Source organism: Saccoglossus kowalevskii, chromosome 9, assembly GCF_978046115.1.
Source record: "Saccoglossus kowalevskii chromosome 9, keSacKowa6.1, whole genome shotgun sequence".
NCBI lineage: Eukaryota > Metazoa > Hemichordata > Enteropneusta > Harrimaniidae > Saccoglossus > Saccoglossus kowalevskii.
The window spans coordinates 1,655,235-1,676,228 of record NC_140649.1 but is presented as its reverse complement, the minus strand read 5'-3'; the positions used below and the strand labels follow the sequence as shown (position 1 = coordinate 1,676,228).

The window sequence follows — 20,994 nt, the reverse complement described above, 5'->3', positions numbered from 1 at the left end:
TCACATTGGTGTAGTTCACATTGAACAGACAGAATTAATAATTCACATTGGTGTAGTTCACATTGAACAGACAAAATTAATAATTCACATTAGTGTAGTTCACATTGAACAGACAGAATATATAATTCACATTGGTGTAGTTCACATTGAATAGACAGAATTAATAATTCACATTGGTGTAGTTCACATTGAATAGACAGAATATATAATTCACATTGGTGTAGTTCACATTGAACAGACAGAATTATTAATTCACATTGAACAGACAGAATTAATAAATTCACATTGATGTAGTTCACATTGAAACGAATTAATAATTCACACTGGTGTAGTTCACATTGAACAGAATTAATAATTCACATTGGTATAGTTCACATTGAAACGAATTAATAATTCACACTGGTGTAGTTCACATTGAACAGACAGAATTAATAATTCACATTGGTGTAGTTCACATTGAACAGACAGAAGTATTAATTCACACTGGTGTAGTGGCAAAAGAACATCATAATTATTCAGCAACTATTAATATTTCTGTTGAACAAATAAAATTCAAAAGTATCTATGTTTCTGCTCTATTAGTAGCACATAAATTACAGGTATTTCTATGTTCAAAATAAGTAATAATTTGATTTAAAATACAAATGTAATGTTTTATTTGCACTTCTATTAGATCAAATAAGCTACCTCTTCTGTCCTTTGAGTGCCATCTTTTTTCTAGCCATTATTTGGGTCCAACATTTCACCAATTATATTTTTAGCTCCGCTGTCGACTTTGTCGAGCGGAGCTTATCATATGAGTGATTGTCCTCCGGCGTCCGTGTCAATGTTTTACTTATTCGACTTCTTCTTGAAAACTACAAGCCTGAATGCTTTGATACTTGGTGTATATGTACCTTGGGTAGACCTCTCTCAGATTTGTTCATTTCATGATCATATCTTCAATTCTCTAATTTTGGTGATTATTTTGTCATTTTTAGCTCCGCTGTCGACTTTGTCGAGCGGAGCTTATCATATGAGTGATTGTCCGTCGTCGTCGTCGTCGTCGTCCGTGTCAATGTTTTACTTTTTTGACTTCTTCTTGAAAACTACAAGCCTGAATGGTTTGATACTTGGTGTATATGTACCTTGGGTAGACCTCTCTCAGATTTGTTCATTTCATGACGATATATTTAATTTTCTAATTTTGGTGAATATTTTTGTCATTTTTGGTAAAAAATGTTATTTTCAACTTCTTGTTAAAAAGCGCAAGTCCAATTGCTTTGATATTATATATATATGTACTACACGTGGACCTCGCTCAGACTTGTTCATTTTGTAATGATATCTTAAATTCTCTAATTTTGGTGAATATTTTTGTCATTTTTGGTAAAAAGTGATATTTTCTTCTTGTTAAAAATCATAATCATTTATGGTGAAAAATGATATTTTTGAATTCTTGTTGAAAACAGCAAGTCCCATTGCATTGATACTATGCATATTGTTCATTTTCTAATGATATCTTCTGTTCTTTAATTGAAATGTGCATTACTAACAGCGGAGCTATCTCAGCCGAGAGGCTGCTTGTTCTAATATTCTTTCAATAATGTTGCACCACATAGACATAATCTCCCATTGACAACATGACTTGATAACAATTTTGCAAAAAATGAGAAACAAATTATTTGGGTATTATTTTGTGAAAGAGGTGTTAAAATTGGCACTCGAATGCAGGTGCATTGACCTAAGTGAAAATAAAATACAATATTACATAATTTAATTACTTGTACATTAACACTTTCCCAGGAGCAAATAATATATAATAAATTAATTGGTGTTTGTTTTACAGCAATAACTATTTGGTGACATGGTTGAGTAGTGTTGGTCCAGTTGTTGGTCTGAATCTATCTCTTAGTTATGCTACACTAGGAAACAGATGATTTATACCATCCATGTGGTGATATAGTCACCATTTGAAGCAGTCTTTGACGGCGGTTTGTAACATGGGGTGGAACATCAGAATCTGGCACCAAATGACTAGAAGCACTAAAAAAGAACATTATTTGAGACATTACTTTGAATTAAAACGAAACTAAGCATTGTGAAACTCACAGCTCAGAATTTCAAAGTGAACCAAGTCCTCAGAAAATCAATTAAATATACACAGTCCATGTACAGTTCCCACAAATGAACACCTGGTATTTCTCTGCCAAGTTCAGTCATATATTAACAACAATTCTAAATCAAACAAGTATACAAATGAGCTCATGTATTTTTGCATAACATGTGAATATCATGTTTTGTCACATTTGCTAGTCAATAAAGTTGACACATGGTTGTTGCTAATGTCTACACCATGTTTAGTTGCATTTAGACCAATGTGTTCACAAGTTTATTAACCAACAATCAGCCTATCGACTGAGATAGCTCCGCTGTTAGCAATGCACATTTCAATTAAAGAACTGAAGACATCATTAGAAAACGAGCAATATGTATAGTATCAAAGCAATCGGACTGTTGTGAACAAGAAGTCGAAAATCACTTTTTACCAAAAATGACACAAATATTCATCAAAATTAAATAATTGAAGATATCATCATGAAATGAACAAATCTAAGCGAGGTCTAACCAAGGTACATAAACACCAAGTATCAAAGCATTCCAAGAAGAAGTCGAAAAAGTGAAAAGTTGACACGGACGACGGACGATATGCAAATGAGCTTGCTAACTCGGTTGCAACTGAAAACAAATTTATGTGTATATATAACTTATGGTGTTTTGTCTCTGTTTCCTAAATGTGACAATGATTGACAAAATGACAGACAGCTGGCCCTTGAACCACCATTTCCTTAGTGGGCTCAGCTGAGTGGGCTTTATGTAAATAGTGCATTGGCATGCAAGGAATTACACCAAGTTCCACTGATTACATGTATTCATCATATAGTAGATACATGGCACATTTCATAATTTAGATAACAGGTCTCATGATATTAGAGCAACAAATTAAAAACATTGACATCGTTCAAACACCTATTTTAATACGCATGACATTGCACCAGAAACAGGTAGTGCTTATGTAGTAGGTGTGTGTCAAATTTCATTATAATTGGACAAAGAGACGTTGTGTTACCGATCAGCTAATTAATATGCATGAAATTGCACTAAAATTTATTCAGTACATGTACTCATCATACCCCCTTTTTACTTAACATGCAGGAGCTAAATATAGGAAAATAGCCTGTTCATGAGCCATTATGCTATTTTACAATAATAAAAAAAGCTTGCCAAACGCATCTCCTAAATCAACTAAATCATATATGACTCCGCCATTAATTACATACAGGGCAGTAGTAAAATTGCAAGATCTTCTGTTGCACATATAATTATAATATATACGAATTAGCCATTGTTTAGTAAATCAGTAGTCTGGAAAAAAATATGCGGACAACATTGCGAACCCCTACACGGGAGTCAGACCAGGTGCACGTCAAGGGTGAGCATCTGGATGTAGCAATATCTAATGGTTTTAAACACATCACTGCATATACCTGTCATCTTTACAAAACTGTAGAAGCTTGGCCTGATCACCCTTCGCTTGAAGTCCTAACACTTCTAATTCACCTGATGACAGTAAGACGGCAGCTTCTGAGTCAATCTGCAATTGAAATTGAAGTATATTTTATGGCAAATATTAATAAATCAAGTTGTGAAGAATACAACATATAAATGTTAGATATATATTAACATATTAAATTTAACACCTAGTATTTCTCTGTCGAGTTCATTCACATTTGTACTAGTAATTTTAAATATGCGAATGAGCTAGTTATTTTAGTTGAAAGTCAAAACAAAATTATCTGTATATGTAACTCATTATACTTTGTCTCCGTGTGCTAAATTTGGCAATGATGAACATTTGCATTAATTAGGTAATTACTTTGCAGGGAATTACATGTACTACACATGAACCACAGTTCTCTAAAGTTGAAGTAACTTTAGCAAAAAGTGAAAATTATGCTTGCTGTTCAACAGTTTGTGACAAAACTGTAATAAAAATAATACCAACAATATTTTGCAACTTTTAACACACCCCAGAAAGGCAGGTCAGGTACATGCATAGTGTTTTAAAAAAACATTCTGTGCTTCTAATTGAGGAAATGTGTTAATAGTTTTAAATTTGAAAATATCTCCCACATGTTAGAGAACATATTACAAATCTTTTAAATACACACATTATATATATATTAACAAAAATTAAAAATAAATTAACTAGGCAAATGATGCCCCTTGATTGAGTTGAAACTCAAAAGTATATATCATGTTACATAAAATGTCATATCATATAAAGAAATGTCACAAAATTTGATACCATGTTTGGTAACATCTGGACTAATAGTTCACAAGAAATTAACATAAAATCAAAATTAAATGAATATGCAGATGAGCCCATTACGTTGAAACTCAATGTCACATAGTGCATATCTTATAAACAAAGGGGGAAGTGTCTATACAAAGTTTGGTTGCATTCTTTTGAATAATTCACAAAGTAATAACAAAAAATCAAATTAATTAAATATAGAAAAAGCTCGTTAATCAAAATTTGAAATTCAATAATACATTGTGCATACCCTATAAAAAACTATCAAGTTAATAAGATATAAACATAAATTAAAGAAACCTAAATAAGCAAATGAGTGGGATAATTAAGTGCATGCCTCATAGGAAATATCAAGAATGCTTCTACCACGTTTACTAACACTTGGACCAATAGTTCACAACTTATTAACCACAAATCAGATTAATCTAAATAAGCAAAAGAGCAAATGAGCTTGATAATTAAGTTGGAACTGAATATTACACAGTACATAAGCAAATGGTTGAGAACGTACAAAGTTTGGTTGCATTTAAACAGTTCACAAGATATTATAACACTAGATGACGCCAGTATTACGTTATTAGTAACGTCATCAATGATGGCAAAAATCCTAGCAAACTTTGTTGATGAAGTCATCAGTACGTTGAACATTGTTTGAGATCACTATTACCTGGACCAATATCAATACCAAAATACATCAAACTGACCTTCCCTAGGATGATGTTCTAAACTTTACTCAATTAAAGCATAACATTCAATGCCAGAAATATTACTTGCTGTAACGCATTAGCTAGCTGTTGCAGCAGTGATATAGTCAATATCATTTTTACCACAATAATGACAACAAATTACCTTATTTTGTCGGAAAGAGAGTACAGTGCCTTGGGATATCCTAATGCTTTGCAGGAAACTGCATACCTGTAGACAAAGAAATATGATTGTTATCAAATAAAAATCGCATTTTTTACTTACATTGTGATTCAAAATTGTCAAGAAATATAGTACAGGTAATACCTTTAACATTAAATTATCTGCATCCCTGATTCTGTAAAACTCATTTCATTTTTGTTATGTTTGAACAGAATTTGTGATATATTTTAACATATATTTGGCTTTTCTAATAGTTAATATTACTTTTTGAAAAAGTAACAAAGCAAAAACTATTATAAGAATAATATTTATCACGGGATAAACCCCTAGTGTTTGAGTTTTCTGCAGTCCCCACCGAAAAAAACGCACATGAAAAAAGTTTCACCCCAAAGCTATTACAAGTTTAAATCTCTTCTAAACCCGTAAAATTCACCCTAAACACAGAAAATGTGCTCAGCAGTAAGGGGGTACTGCTGTACATATTCTCAGGAAAAAATATTAAACTGTTAAATTAATATCCTAATTGGTAATATGCACGGATGTGGCCAAACTAAAAATGCAGTTGATTACCTATGTACGCTACCATATTTTATGATTTACAACATTTTGAGTTACAAGTATTGTAAGAAAATACTAAAAATAGTAAAACAGGCAAATTTCCAAATTAACATTTCCCACACACAGTTCTTAGTATAGGGGATTCATTAAAATTTAGCTTTACATCAAATCTGATTGGAAGTCGTACATGGACATGGCCAGCCAGCCACCCCAACAAAATAACACCTTTTTCTATTAGGCACATTGGATTGAAATTAAATTTTATCAAAATTGCGCCATAATAACGTATTGAGCATTTCGTGAATATGGGGTGAGATTAGTGCCAAAATTAAATATTTTCTAATTATTTCTTCATGATTATTTTTATTTCATTGTGTTTACATTACTATTACGTTATTGTTTCATTATTATACTATTATTATTTCATTGTGTTTACATTATTATTACGTTATCGTTTCATTACTATACCATTATTATTTCATTATTTCATTGTGTTTACATTATTGTTACGTTATTGTGTAATTATTATACCATTATTGTTTGATTGTTTTCATTGTGTTTACATTATTATTACGTTATTGTGTAATTATTATACCATTATTGTTTAATTATTTCATTGCGTTTACATTATTATTACGTTATTGTGTAATTATTATACCATTATTGTTTCATTGTTAATGAAAAACATACATAATGAAAAACACTCTTAACTCAAACTGATAATTTACTAAGTTAATTCAGGGAAACAAACACACTTGGTGCCACTAGTACTGACAATGGTTGCCCTTATAAGGAGTGAAAACACGATTACGTAATCATTAAGCAGTCGGCTTTCAAACAAAAAGCATCATACTCTGCTCAGAAAAGTATGCTAGTGCTGTCAGTGGATTCGTATAGTATTGAAAGTTATTATATATGTTATTTAAGCTTTAATGCTTAAGAATTCCCAAAATAGTACAATCATGTAAAAAAATCGGCACAACATGGAGACCACATAAACAACTAAAAATTACATTGAAAACTATCGGTCAAAGTGTGCCAAATTTTTATGTTATTTTTTCGAAATAGAGTGAAACACAAAACTAAGATACTGATCCACAGAGTCAAAAATAAGGTGGGCGACTTTCCCATTGGGAGACGATGAGTTAGCTAATTTGCTGAAATATTTATGTAGAAAATAGTCTCAGAAAACAGGGGCAAACTTGGCGCATACGTGATAACTAGTCTTCAAATTTTCATGTTTTCGCAGAAATTATTTTCTGAAACTAACACACAAGTTTCAATAATTTTGCATATCCACTGATAATACTTGTGATTTTAAGGAGAAAATGCATACTTTCCGAGCAGTATATTCATGTTTCCTGTTTGAAAGCCAACAGCATAATGATAACGTAATTATCTTTTCACTTCTTATTAGGGCAACCATTGTCTTTAAGACTATTATCAATAGTCTGTTTTCTCCATTTCAGGGACATGCCACAAACAAATGATTATTAAATATTATTGACCTTCACAGAGTTGCCTGTGTAAAACCTCCACGTGTAAAGTGACCGAGTATAACGTGATTAAAAGTTACAGTGAAATTAAAGCGCGGTAGTCATCGCGCTGCGCATGTGCGAGATATATGGGTCTCATATAAACAAAAATGGCGACTTTGACTGTTGCGCAGATCAACGAGTACGAACTGAGACATTTCCAAGCTTTAATTAAGTAATTTTCATGTTATTGGAAGGCATCGAAGGAGTCACTGGCGGTAACCAGTGCAAGTCGTGCACAGGTCAAACCTCATACTTATGATTGCCATTTGAAGAGCGCATTGGATTGTGGGAAAATCAATGTTTATCAACACAAATGTGGCACATGCGCAGCGCGACGACTACCGCGCTTTAACTAACGGGCCCCTATTGTCCTTGTCCCAGGGACACTGATTTACAAGCAACACTTTTAGAATTCATGTTGACAAGAAATTACAGTTAGTGATCTCGAACCTCGCGACACTTTGCATATTTCAAATCCACCAGCAAATTTTAATTTTGGATATACTTCAACCAAAAAGTTTACAACTTCAGCACTATCAAGTCCAATAGGTATGCGTAATTTTCTTTCCCCCAATCCCGCTTTGATCAGTAATCGTCTACCTTCTCGACCTGGCGACGAATGCTGATCTAGGGCTATCAACCATATATAGTGTTGTGTCAATAAATTATTAAATTATGTGACCATGTTATCATACTTTGATATTATTTTAATCACTTATATATTTATTGCTGTAAACCAATAGAACATTTGTACTTCTAAGGATGCACGACGTTTTCTCGTACCGCATCTTCTAGTGCTTGAAGATGACCGGGAAACATCCCCCATAACGACGTCTTCCAAAAGTTATTCTCATTTCGTCTCTGACACAAGCGCTCGGAACGTTTCTTGGATAACAAAAAATGACATAAAGTTATTATTATATGAGTGGTAGGCGAATGTGCCGGTGACTGACTAACTATGTCGATCCTATTTTAGGTAATTTTTTTTTGTCCAAGAAACGTTCTGAGCACCTGTTGTCTCTGATGGTGCTGCCCAGATCTATTCTCAGGAGCGGACATATTGGTTTTTCATCGCCTGGCAACCCTCGTGGTGAAATCAAAGGCCTAAAACTCACATAAAACGGTACTTGTTTATGAGACTCCCCTGAACAATGTAACAGGATTACCCCTGCGTGTGTAACATATAGATTTAGGGACGACGTCAAAAGATCGATGTCGGATAAAAAATGAAGTCAAAACAAATCTTGGAGTATTTGGAGTAGTTCGCTTTTTTCTATCCAATCATGGACAAAAAATAACAGATAATGAAAAAAAAACATCCAAGACGAGAAAATGGTTTGGTAAAGTTTTTTTACACCCACCCGACAACCGACTGCTATGCCATACTACTGTCCGATTATCAATTTGTATTTAATGGTGAATGTAGTCTGACGCCATGGTAAATATTTATCAATTAAGTTTTTCATCCTACATTGAACTTTTGATGTTGTCCCTTAGTTGTTCAGGGTTACTTCGAAGTTGAGTTCGTACTGTTTTCTCGAATTTAGCTATTTTCACTGACCCTTCGACGGGCGTTCCACAGCAGCGCGCGCAGAGCCCATAGCTTGAGACTGCGTCCTATCTCTGTCACGATAGACATCCCTGTGAGATGCATATGGTGCTTCTTGAATTACAACTGATCACTGTAAAATATCACTAACGCTTCTTAAATAATTGCAGGCATCTCTGATGCTATCAGAGCTCACATGAACACGTTCTCTCCCGCCAGCGGACATGACAAGGTAGACCCTTTAGGCCTCCATTATATGTTTCTTTCATTTTACGGGTTAGCAAATATTTCCTATTTTTCAGTATGAATTTCATATCATGGGTTTGTTGACAGCTACATGAAATAATCAAAGGAAAATAAATGAATATTAAACTCATCCAACGGGCTGCCTGAAGGTGATAATAATTTTGGTGCTAGCTTAGGGGGTTGTTTATTCATTGATGATAAAATAACGAAAGATTAATGAAACAGTAATGGTATAATAATTTCACAATAATGATAAAATAATGTAAACACAATGAAATAATGATGATATATTAATTTCACAATAACGTAATAATAATGTAAACACAATGAAATGATAATGGTATAATAATGTAATTATAAAATAATAATTAAATAAAATAATCATGAAGAAATAATTAGAAAATATTTAATTTTGACACTAATCTCACCTCTTACATGAAACACATTTTCTGTTTTTGATTGCGCCAAGCCGTTGTTCGTTTATAGTAGGCGATCAGTGATTGGTCAAGAGTTTGCTCTGCGATTACCATTACAATAAGCACGAATCGCCATACCCGGGTCACCATACCTAACGCTACAGTAACATTGACGAAATTCGAAATATGCCAAAATACTACAAATCAATGCTTGTTCTGTCTAATCGTGAGTTAGTTGTACTAGCATGGAAGCACGGGTACACCGTCTCAGTCAATTGGTTGGAAACGTCCCCTATATTGTATGTTGTACGGAATCGTGTCGTGTCTCCCACATTAAAAATATATGACAATAGTTTGCGGAAGGCAATCCCCCCAAAAGGCAGTAAACTTACCTCTTCAACTGAACGCATCTCCCACGTTTGATAATTACGAAACAATGGCGACGAAATGAAAGAGAGGCTGTGGGAAAACCGCGGTGAAAATATTTCTACCGCGGTGTAAATATTTCTACCGCGGTTTAAATATTTCTACCGCGGTTTAAATATTTTCACTGCGGTTTAAATATTCTCACCGCGGTGTAAATATTTTCACCGCGGTGTAAATATTTTCACCGCGGTTTAAATATTCTCACCGCGGTTTAAATATTCTCACCGCGGTTTAAATATTCTCACCGCGGTTTAAATATTTTCACCGCGGTTTAAATATTCTCACCGCGGTGAAAATACTGGTGAAAATTGTGGGAAGTCGTATTTTTGGACGTAATATTCTTTATAATACCAGCAGTCCAGCAATCAGACAAGACAAGTACTTTTAAGAGTAGAACACAAGTTGTTTATTCGTGAACATAACATAGAAGAGCCCTGAAACAATTACAATGAATGCTTAAATACCCTCGTGGGGATTCTGAATTCGAGCGGGAAAACTAGATACAAATATACAATACTGTGATTGGTCAATACAAATATTGTGGTGTTGCCTCTCACGTTCGCTCATAGCACAGTGTTCAAGGTCGTATCCCGTTTTGTTACATTCAAGCTTTAGTAGGTACAAACGATGTATATAACAGTATAATAATATAACACGATACACAATATCAGTAAAAATAGTAAACAATAATTCTATCCATATCTATTTCCGACATTCTCCCGGCCACGAAAAAAAATATCGACTAACGCGTCATATTAACAAATACGAGGCAATGATGTATTAAATCAACGCTATCAATGATCATAGAAGACAACATGTAATAAAAGTTGAATAATCAAACATTTTGAATCAAAGTTAACATTAAAGTTTTTAGAAAATATATCTATCATGATAATAAAATGTCACGATGTAATGTGTTCAAATATTACTCGCATAGGTAAACAACTGAGAACAAAAAGTCAATATATTTCATAATGTTCAACCAATTAACGGCAATTAATCCAAGACATTGGCAGGCAATATCCGATAAACAATTTCAGGGTATAATCACAAGTCCTTGAGACGATCTTGTATAAAATGTCTAGCCGCAATGGCAGCCCGTCGTTTTGGGCGAGAATGTCTAGCATCAGTATCACTTTGTTGCGTTGTGTCATCTCTATTTTCACCTCCATGTGACAACGAGAGTGGTTCTGTGTCTCGTGGTGGACTCTCTTCATCTGAAGGAGTGGGTGTCTTCACCTCAAGTGGATACAGTTTGTGGATAGGACGATTTGTCATACCAGATGAGGTTTTTATTTCTGCTGATCTCACTAGGCCATCATTTCCATACACAAGTTTTATAACAGTAGCTAATTTCCATCGTACGCGTTTATCAATGTCATTATGAACGAGAACGACATCACCAACTTGTATAATATTATCTCTTACCCCGGAAATAGTCGTTTGATGCCTTTCTCGGAGCGCAGTTAGGTATTCGGTGGACCACCGTTTCCAGAAACTCATTTGTAGGGTTGATAGATGTTTATATCGTTCGTTATTAGCGTTATGATCCCCATAGTTAGGATCATTAAGTTCATCGATGTCAGTGGAAATGTAAGGTAGCGTTGTTAACGGTCGCCCGTTAAGGTGTGATGGCGTTAATGCGACGGGGTCATCTTCGGTCGTTGACACGTAGGTCAGAGGTCGGTCGTTTAAAATTGACTCGATTTCAGTAAGAATAGTTCGGAGTTCTTCAAAGGTAACAAAGGCGCGACCGAGTACCTTTTTTATCGTTGTTTTGGTTAATCCTATTAATCGCTCCCAGAACCCTCCGAACCAGGGTGCACGTTTAGGAATGAATGTCCAGGAAACGCGATTTTCGGCTAGTAGATTCTTTACTTCGGTAGACTCGAACAAAGCGTGAATTTCGTCAGCGGCGGATAAATAGGTAGTCGCGTTATCGGATAACATCTTACTTGGTAGGGAGCGTCGTGCAGCGAATCGACGGAAAGCCATTATGAAAGTTCGAGTACTCAAGTCGGGTACCAGTTCAAGGTGTATTGCACGTGTGACCGCACACGTGAACAAGCAAACGTATGCCTTGTTTTCTTTGTTATCGGAGGATTTGACAAGCAATGCACCAGTAAAATCCACGCCGGTTACTGAAAACGGTGGAGTCATATTGACACGGTAATCTGGTAATGGCGCAGTTAACGGAGATTGATATGGTTTCCCGTCCACCTTTCGACAAGTTACACATTTATGAATGACGTAGTTCACTGCGCGTCGAATTTGCGGGATCCAGAATCGTTGTCTCAGGGACGTCACAATAGCCTGCGTACCGCTGTGCAATAGACGAATATGATCATGTCGAATGATCAGAGTAGTAAACGTATGTCCCTTAGGTAGAAGAATCGGAAACTTCGTAGCAAAGTCAATAGGAGCGTTATGTAATCTCCCACCACACCGCAGAATACCATCATTATCGATAAAAAGTTTCAGTTGGCGCACCAAACGACCGTACTTTGCATTATGTCCCCGAAGTGACATCATAGTGTCACTGTATGTCTCTTTCTGCACACATTTAATCCACGCGGTTTCGGCTCGTTCAAGTTCATTGGCTGTCAATGGCCCGCGTGTAGTATTATTGCGTATCAGTATAGACACGAATCGTTGAACATAAGCGGTAACTCTCAACAGTTTACTCAAAGACCCATATTTAGTCAGATCAATGATGCGTTGCATTCCCAGAGAAATGTCAGAAGAGGCTATAGATTCTGAAGGTGAATCTATAAACAAAGTGTCACGTATAGCATTATCCGATAAACGGCAGTGTTCATCGTCGGTATTCATGGCAACGGGCAGAGTTGATTGAATCTCAGATTGATGAATGTCCGACACGTGAAAAACGGTGGGTGTGTCTCTGTTTACGTTTACCGGCATCTGTGGGCCGCGAGGAAACCCGGAAGTATTGATGTTGACATCCGCGGACTCGTCGTTGGCGTTAGAACGTAGATCAAGGGAATCCCCGGTACATAGTTCGTTGACCTCATGTGTGACGTCATTGGAGCGTGGATTCGCGTCGCATTGAACGTCGCTGAAGAGAGGTGAATCGAAAAGCGTGCAGATTGGCCAATTTCCTTGCACAGGAAGCCACCGTGGACCATTCCACCAAAGATTGGAATTGTTCAATTCTTTTGCGGTAATTCCTCGAGTCAGGAGGTCGGCAGGATTGTCAACTGTTGGACAATATTTATACACGTGTTTGAAGCCAGTAATTTCTTTCACTCTGTTAGCGATGAATAAAGGCAATTTCTTATCACTGTGGATCCAATGTAATGTTATTTGGCTATCACACCACAATAAGCGTTCAGTAATGTTCAGTTTCGGAGATAACGCATTGTAAACAAACTTATTCAATCGCGTGGCAACTAAGGCTGCCATCAACTCTAGACGAGGTAAAGTCAGTGTTTTGCAATTGATCGGCGCGACTCGGGTTTTCGCCATAACAATAGCAGTTTTGTTGTTTTTCCTGAGGTAAACAACAGCACCATATGCTTTCATGGAAGCATCAGAGAAAACGTGCAGTTCACAATCGTTTGTGTCATCTGTGGTTTCATTGAAATATTGACGATTCATTGTAGTATTTGTGATCTGATTTAGATCGCCAGCAATAGATTCCCAATTGTTAAACATAGTCTCATTTAAAGGTTCATCCCAATCGATTCCCTTTTTCCAGATGTCTTGAATGAACAACTTTGCCTTTACGTGTACTGGTGATAATAAACCAAGCGGGTCATACAATGACGCTGTATGACTGACGACGTCGCGTTTCGTAATTAAATGTCCCGGTGATTGAATGTTAATATCTCTGTAAGTAAGTGTATCTTTCTCGGTATTCCACTGTATACCAAGAATGCCGACGTCTGGCGCGGTCTTCAGTTTGTTGTCATTTCTGGCAAGTTTACGAATCTCATTATTGTTCGAAGACCATGAACGAAGGTTGAAACCACAAGAACTCATTAGTTGATTGGACTCGTTGTAGTATTGTATGGCGTCGGATTCAGACGTACAGCCGGTTATGACGTCATCCACATATATGTTCTGTTTCAAATCGGAGGAGGTTGGAATGTCCGAATTAGCTTCCATCTGCGTTTTGACTACGGCATTCAAAATGAAAGGCGAACACACAGCGCCGAATAAAACCGATTTGAATTGGTAAGTGACGAATTCGCTCTCGATATCTCGTGGATTAGAAAGCCACAAAAACTTTGTAAACTTTCGTTCATCGGGTTCAAGACGTATTTGGAGAAAAGCTTTCTCAATGTCACTTGTTAATGCGATAGGATTTGCGCGAAATCGTAGTAGTATCGAGGTGAGGTCGTTGAGTAACGGAGGTCCGGTCATTAGACAATCATTTAGGCTAGGAGAATCAGCGTTCTTCTTACAACTACAATCGTATACAATACGAATTGGCGTGGTCTCGGAATCTTTTTTGACGGATCGATGTGGCAAGTAATGACCACATGCAATGTTATCGTTCTTAACGACCTCAATGAAGCCTTGTTTTTCTTGATCGGTAATTATTCTATCGTAAATATCAACAACATTTGGCGGTAGACGGCGAATCATGGATCGCGTTCGCGAATTCGAAACGTTGTAGTTTGTAGGTAGTGGAGCGTGGTCTGATTTCCATGGTAACTTAGCAACAAAATGATTGTCCTCTCGGCGCAGGTGAGTATCGCGATACGACTTGAATTCGGTTTCCTTTGTAGGCGTGTTATCAGAGCGTGTATCATCTTTGATGCCGATGGACTCAAGGTCCCAGTATGAAGTGATAGCAATGTCAGTTTTGCAAGTGTCAGTCATTACGTGTAGCACATTAGCAGCAGCGGTAGATTTCCCATTAAGTTTGGGACCAGATAACAAGTAACCAAAAGGAGATGACACGGCTGTAGGGCCTTTGCCACGAATAACTTCGTCTCCGACGAAATTCCAGTAGTAGTCGGCACCGATTAAAATGTCGATGTCGTAACAAGTGTCATTAGAAACCGGGTGAGCTAGGCGTAGCCCTTTCAGATATGGAAGTGTCAATAGTTCGGAATCGACGTGATTGGACATCGAAGTGGATATCTCTGGTATGAGCAATGCGTCAATTTTCGCTTTGTTGCCGGAAATGGTATGCAGATCGAATGTCCCCTTTTTCATTGAGCGTATGCGTGTATGTTTGTTCCCAAATGAAGCAAGATCAATGTTTTCGGAACGCGTAGTGTTCGCGTGTATTTTGTCGGCGAAACTTTCAGTAACAAATGTGCGATTAGCTCCCTCGTCAAATAGCACAGTAGCGGAGACAATAGTTCCATTATTGACAGAAACGGGTATTTTAGCAGTTTTGAGCAGAACCGGCCCTTTTGGCGCAAAGTTCAGGGTTGAAGTAAAATGTACACAAGTATTATTTCCATTTGTATTAGATCCGTTCGTAGGTCTGCTAGTAGGATTTCCATTATTGGCCGAATAAACCGGTGTATTATATCCAGTGGCCGAATCTGCAGGTAATCCAGAATTGTGACGAGTATCCCCACTGGGATTAGATCCATTTGTGGCACTGCTATTATTTCCTGGGTTACTGCGGTTATATCCATGAATGTGAAGCGATGAGTGATGCTTACGTTGACAGTGTCTACAGGTGTGTTTCGATGCACAGTTTCCAACGAGATGCTTAGCTAAACAATTAAAACACAGTTTGTCTGGGCGTACGATCTCCAAACGGCGCTTAGCGTCTGTAACAACCGTACATTCGGAAGGCGAATGCGATCCTTTGCAGTAGGCGCAAAGGCGTTTCGGACGAGCTGATTTCTGCCCTCGCGTCGTAGTGTGAAAGGTAGCAGTAATCGTGGGTTGATTTGTTAAAATGTTATTGTTACCAACCTGACTTATCTTAATTTCGGTGAGTATGGCTTTTCGGAGATCGGGTAGGTTCCAAACGACATCTCCACGTGCCCTTGCTAGAAGACGTTGTATTTCAGTCGGCAGTTTTTCTAGAATCATGGGTACAAGAAGTTTTCCGTATGAGTTCTCGTCTTCACCCAGTGCATGTAGACCGCGAACATGGGATTCGAGCGAGTCGTAGAAGTGACGGAGACTTGTGGCATCTTCCGTCGGCGTTGGTAGTTCCCACAGTGATTTCATGTGGGCACTGATTATGACTTGTTTCTGTCCATACCTTTCCCTGAGTAATGTCAAAGCGCTAGCGTAGTTGGCATCAGTAAGATCAAGTCCTTCAATTGTGCGTGCGGCTTCACCTGTCAGAAGGCTTCGCAGATAGGTGAACTTCTGGATATTGTCAAGTGTTCCATCGTTATGTATGGCAGCATTGAATGTATCATTGAAACTAACCCATTTTAGTGTATCTCCCGCAAATGTCTGTAATTCGAGTTTCGGTAGTTGAACGGCTCTTCGTTGAGCGGATGATTGCGCGGAGATTTGCTTTCCGGCGATAAACGAGGCATTCGCAGCTTTTTTCAGTGTAGAGGGGTCACGTGACTCGAGAAATTGTCCGATTAGTTCTTTTCTCTCGGAGATCTGAATTTCATAGTCGTCTGTCTCTTCTATGTCGCTGCTCAGATCGGGGTCTTGAGTTGCGTTGAAAATTTGTTCATCAGTAGCGATGAGTCTTGCATATCTATCTTGAACAAGTTTGTATGTTGCTCGAAGCGTGGCATAGGCTTTAGTTTTGTCAACCTCAGCGTCATATTGTCCGATTTCTGCTTCTGCCTTTTTGAAGATCTTCGTAAGTTGAGCACGGCAAACTGTGCGTTTCTTTTTGAGATCAGGCAATGGATCTGTCGCTTCAACTGGATTCTGGGCTGGATCTGGCATTATCCTGGTCTCGGCACCAAAAATGTGGGAAGTCGTATTTTTGGACGTAATATTCTTTATAATACCAGCAGTCCAGCAATCAGACAAGACAAGTACTTTTAAGAGTAGAACACAAGTTGTTTATTCGTGAACATAACATAGAAGAGCCCTGAAACAATTACAATGAATGCTTAAATACCCTCGTGGGGATTCTGAATTCGAGCGGGAAAACTAGATACAAATATACAATACTGTGATTGGTCAATACAAATATTGTGGTGTTGCCTCTCACGTTCGCTCATAGCACAGTGTTCAAGGTCGTATCCCGTTTTGTTACATTCAAGCTTTAGTAGGTACAAACGATGTATATAACAGTATAATAATATAACACGATACACAATATCAGTAAAAATAGTAAACAATAATTCTATCCATATCTATTTCCGACAAAAATGTCGAAAATTCAAAATAAAAGCAGAACAATTCTGGAGAAAATTTTGGAAATTCGAGAAAAAGCAGGAAAATACAAGTGAAAATGTCAAAAATTAGAAAAATCGTCAATGGCCCTAACAAGCCACCGTACATTGTCTTCATTTAACCGGCGGCGCGTGACACAAGAATTCTGTGACCCTGCTGTGAACACCCGTTTTTACTAACTACAATTATAATTCTATGATTCTTTAATCGCAGACCACGGGTTCATACTAATTTTACCGAAAGAAATAACAATTTTCACATGTTATGTGGAGTGTGCTGGCTGATCATGGCCGTTTATAGCTGCGGTTCCGTAGCTCTTTGGTGCGACCTACAATTTAATTTCGCCCTAACAATTTCATTTGGACGTCTTTTTTTTAATTTTGTTGTTGTACGTCGAACATGGGCCGGCCAAAGTCAGTCACGTAAATAATGCGGTCGGCAACAAAGGGCTATGATTCCACAGCTAGGCCGTTTATTAAATTATTGTGCGGTCACGTTTCCTGTGCAGTGTGTGAAGAGCAAACATCGATTCTATGCAAACGACTGAACGAACTTTATGATATAAACACTTAAATGAATAATAAACAAAAAGCACTGGAAATAGTAGTTAAAGCTGCTTTTATTTGTGACCTTCGTGATGTAATCCGCGTACACTAGTCGACTGTAACGTTGAGTACCGGGCGGCGTCGCCGGTTGACACCTAGGCTAGATCGCGTTGACACCTATTTGCTACCATTATTGTTATATATGAATCACCCCTAAAGTAGAAGCCTCAACAGCATCATGCCAATCTTAACCAACCATGTACACATCATTTCATAACCATGGTAAATATTTGATTTTACTGTGATAAAACACATTTGAACGTACGTTATTATATTATAAGCAAACTAATCCAGCCGTTGAGCAAACTGGCAAATTACTCCACCCCTCACATACACCAGTTTTCCTGGCCTTTGTATTACCCCTCGCATAGGGCTTTTTTGCTACTAGCAAATGATACATTTTACCACTCGCATATGCCGTTTTTACCACTAGCATATGGCATATTTTGCTACTTGCGACTCGCAACTTGGTACTCGCATATGGCACTTTTTCTAGGTCGTACATACCTCATAATACATAAAAAGTCAACAAAATAAAGCATCAAATTATGTGCAAGAATGATAGCATATAAAGAGCTCTAGAATATGCTTACCAACAGGATGAAGTCCTGCATTCAGAACATTCAGCTTTACCTCATTAACTAATTCTCGGAATTTATTATCTGTGAGACTATGATACAAAAGATATCTGACAGTTATTGAGTATGGCTTTGCTTTTCTCTCTTCATCAGATATCATGAAAACCAATACATGTGTTGCTGCTGTTTCGTTTCTTTTTAAACAGATTTCTGAGGTATTTCATGTCAGGGATTATATCAGAAACTGCTTCTGTAACTGGTTGCAGATGAGTATATCCCTCTCAAAGTTGCTGTTTAAATGATGCCAGGAGATCAGTGTAGTCTCCAGCAATAGAGAGAAGCATTTGGTATTCATGAACGTCCCAACACAACTGCATCAGTTGATCTTCAGAGGATTTTGGGTCATTCTGTTTTTTGTTAAATTTATTAACAGCTTTGATGAAATTTTCTTTGAGAAAAACTTTATCTTCTGTCAAACTTTCAATTACTAACTGTAATTGTGCTTGAAACCTCTCTGTACTGACTGACTCAGACAATAACTTATTACAACTACATCTGCTTTGAGTATACTCATTGTATAAAATCGACAACACATCATCACTTAGATGTACATCACCATGCCACTTTAATCCAAGAGATTCTTGGAGTGAAACTTTAAGATCAGTGCCGTCAGCCTTAATCCACACTCTTTTACATCCTGGATTATGAATGATAATCTGTTTCAATGCTTCAGTCTGAAATGATTTGCAAATATCAATGAATTGAAGATTTAAAAATGTACATAAAATATCAATCATCAACTCATTGCTTGGATATATCAAAAGTACAAACAAAAAAGATATTTAAATTAAAAAAAATTTAAAAATTACAAATGATAATATATAAAAAAAAATAAAAAAAATAAGAACTGCTGAGCCTCTTCCCGTGGGGGATTCGATCCCCAGCATCACGCTGCTCAGTTAAAAAAGTTTGTAAAATTACAACCAGGAATCAGTTCTTATTTTTCTTACCTGCAGCCATGTGTCTTTATAATTAATACCCCCCCCCCTCCCCCAGATGATTTTGGTATTCATTCTGCGTGCATGTGTGTGTATCTATTATAAAATAAATTGGATATCAATTATAATAACATAATCAAGCGGAATGAAGAGGATATCCAATGAGTGAAACTAAAATGATGTACCGTTTGTGATTTTCATATGTTCCCCATTAAAGGCTCAAACAAATTCTGATATCACATGGTCACTCACTGGATATCATTTTTTGTGACTAATTACAAGCTAACCTACAGTACTTTATATTCAGTGCTAACAATAAAAGTAAACATAACACAAATAGTTTTCATTGATTGCCACTGTTAATGTTCACAATTTTGTACAACTTACTTGTATATAAGTTGAACCACTGAATTGGCTATTTCTACTCTCATTCCTCAAGGCTTGTGCTCCAATTGCAGGAATGTTTACACGTGCCTATTAGTATTTATTTATGTGATACCATATCAACAAAAAAGTAAGTCATTATGTAAGTGGTATCTAGACCACCCATCAATGCTGTTCAATAGTGACATAAAAATAACTTCTATTCTTGGCTTATATATTGTAATTAATATGCAATACCATTAATACATTGTATGAATAAATTATGGATTGACAATACAAATCTAATACTCACATTTAGTGGGTGTTTTCCCTCAACTCCACTCCAATATGGCCCTCTAAACAGTTGGATGAATCTTTCACCAAAATTGGCATACATAGTTTCCAGCCATGTTTTGTATACAATTGGACACTTTAACTGTAATTAAATATAAACATCATGACGATATACATTTCTTATCGTTATTATTATAATTGTAAGACATTTTCTGTAGTTTAATTTGTTGTGTTTACCTCATTAGATGATGATGCATTGTAGAACTGTATAGCATAAGCTAGCATTGGAAATGGCATCCTATTAAGTGGCATCCTTGGTGAACCATCATTTCTTTTCAATGCCAAAGCTTTTACTAGGCTATATACTGAATTGTCCAACTTTGCATTTTGCAAAGTGGACATAGCAATGACAGAAAGCTCGATGTAGTCTTTGGGTATGTTTAATATACCTTCTCTACTGGCAATATTTTGTTAGTTGGTTGGTGTTGTTGATAGAAGTTGTAAGTGTCTTATAATTTCAAGCTGTTCAGTAATATTGAGAGATGAAAATAATTGTAATATGGTATTAAATGAGCTAGGAGGATCTGTTGATACTGATGTGGCTGGATGGTTTTGTGTGGTGAAAGAAGATGCATGTAAATGTGATGGCTGTGAAATATTATGACATTTGGAATTTGGAGGTGTGAAGATTTGCAACTGCTCCTCTGCATTGTTAGGGGTTTTATATTTTGATTTCAAACTATTTTCATGTCCACTAATTGTCTTTTGACGACATGCATTTCCTATGAAAAAACAAAACAAAAACATAATTGTTAATTATGTGTTTATCATTGTTTTAATTTCAATTTTGTACTGGTAAATAAAATATGCATGACCATGTTGTGC

General features: G+C 36.7%; 1 protein-coding gene across 2 annotated transcripts in view; it reads left to right on the top strand.

The window, feature by feature from the left end:
- The window catches only part of LOC100374111 (ubiquitin-like-conjugating enzyme ATG10), a 50,345-nt gene that overhangs the window by 26,231 nt on the left and 3,120 nt on the right, over window positions 1-20,994 (top strand). The window contains exon 6 of one of the 2 annotated variants that reach the window (XM_006814531.3): window positions 1,829-6,412. The exons of the other annotated variant lie outside the window; for it this stretch is intronic. Coding sequence (XP_006814594.2) covers window positions 1,829-1,919 — 91 coding nt within the window. The 3' untranslated portion in view covers window positions 1,920-6,412. Of the gene's footprint in view, window positions 1-1,828; window positions 6,413-20,994 lie in introns of those variants that run through there. 2 annotated transcript variants of the gene reach the window in all.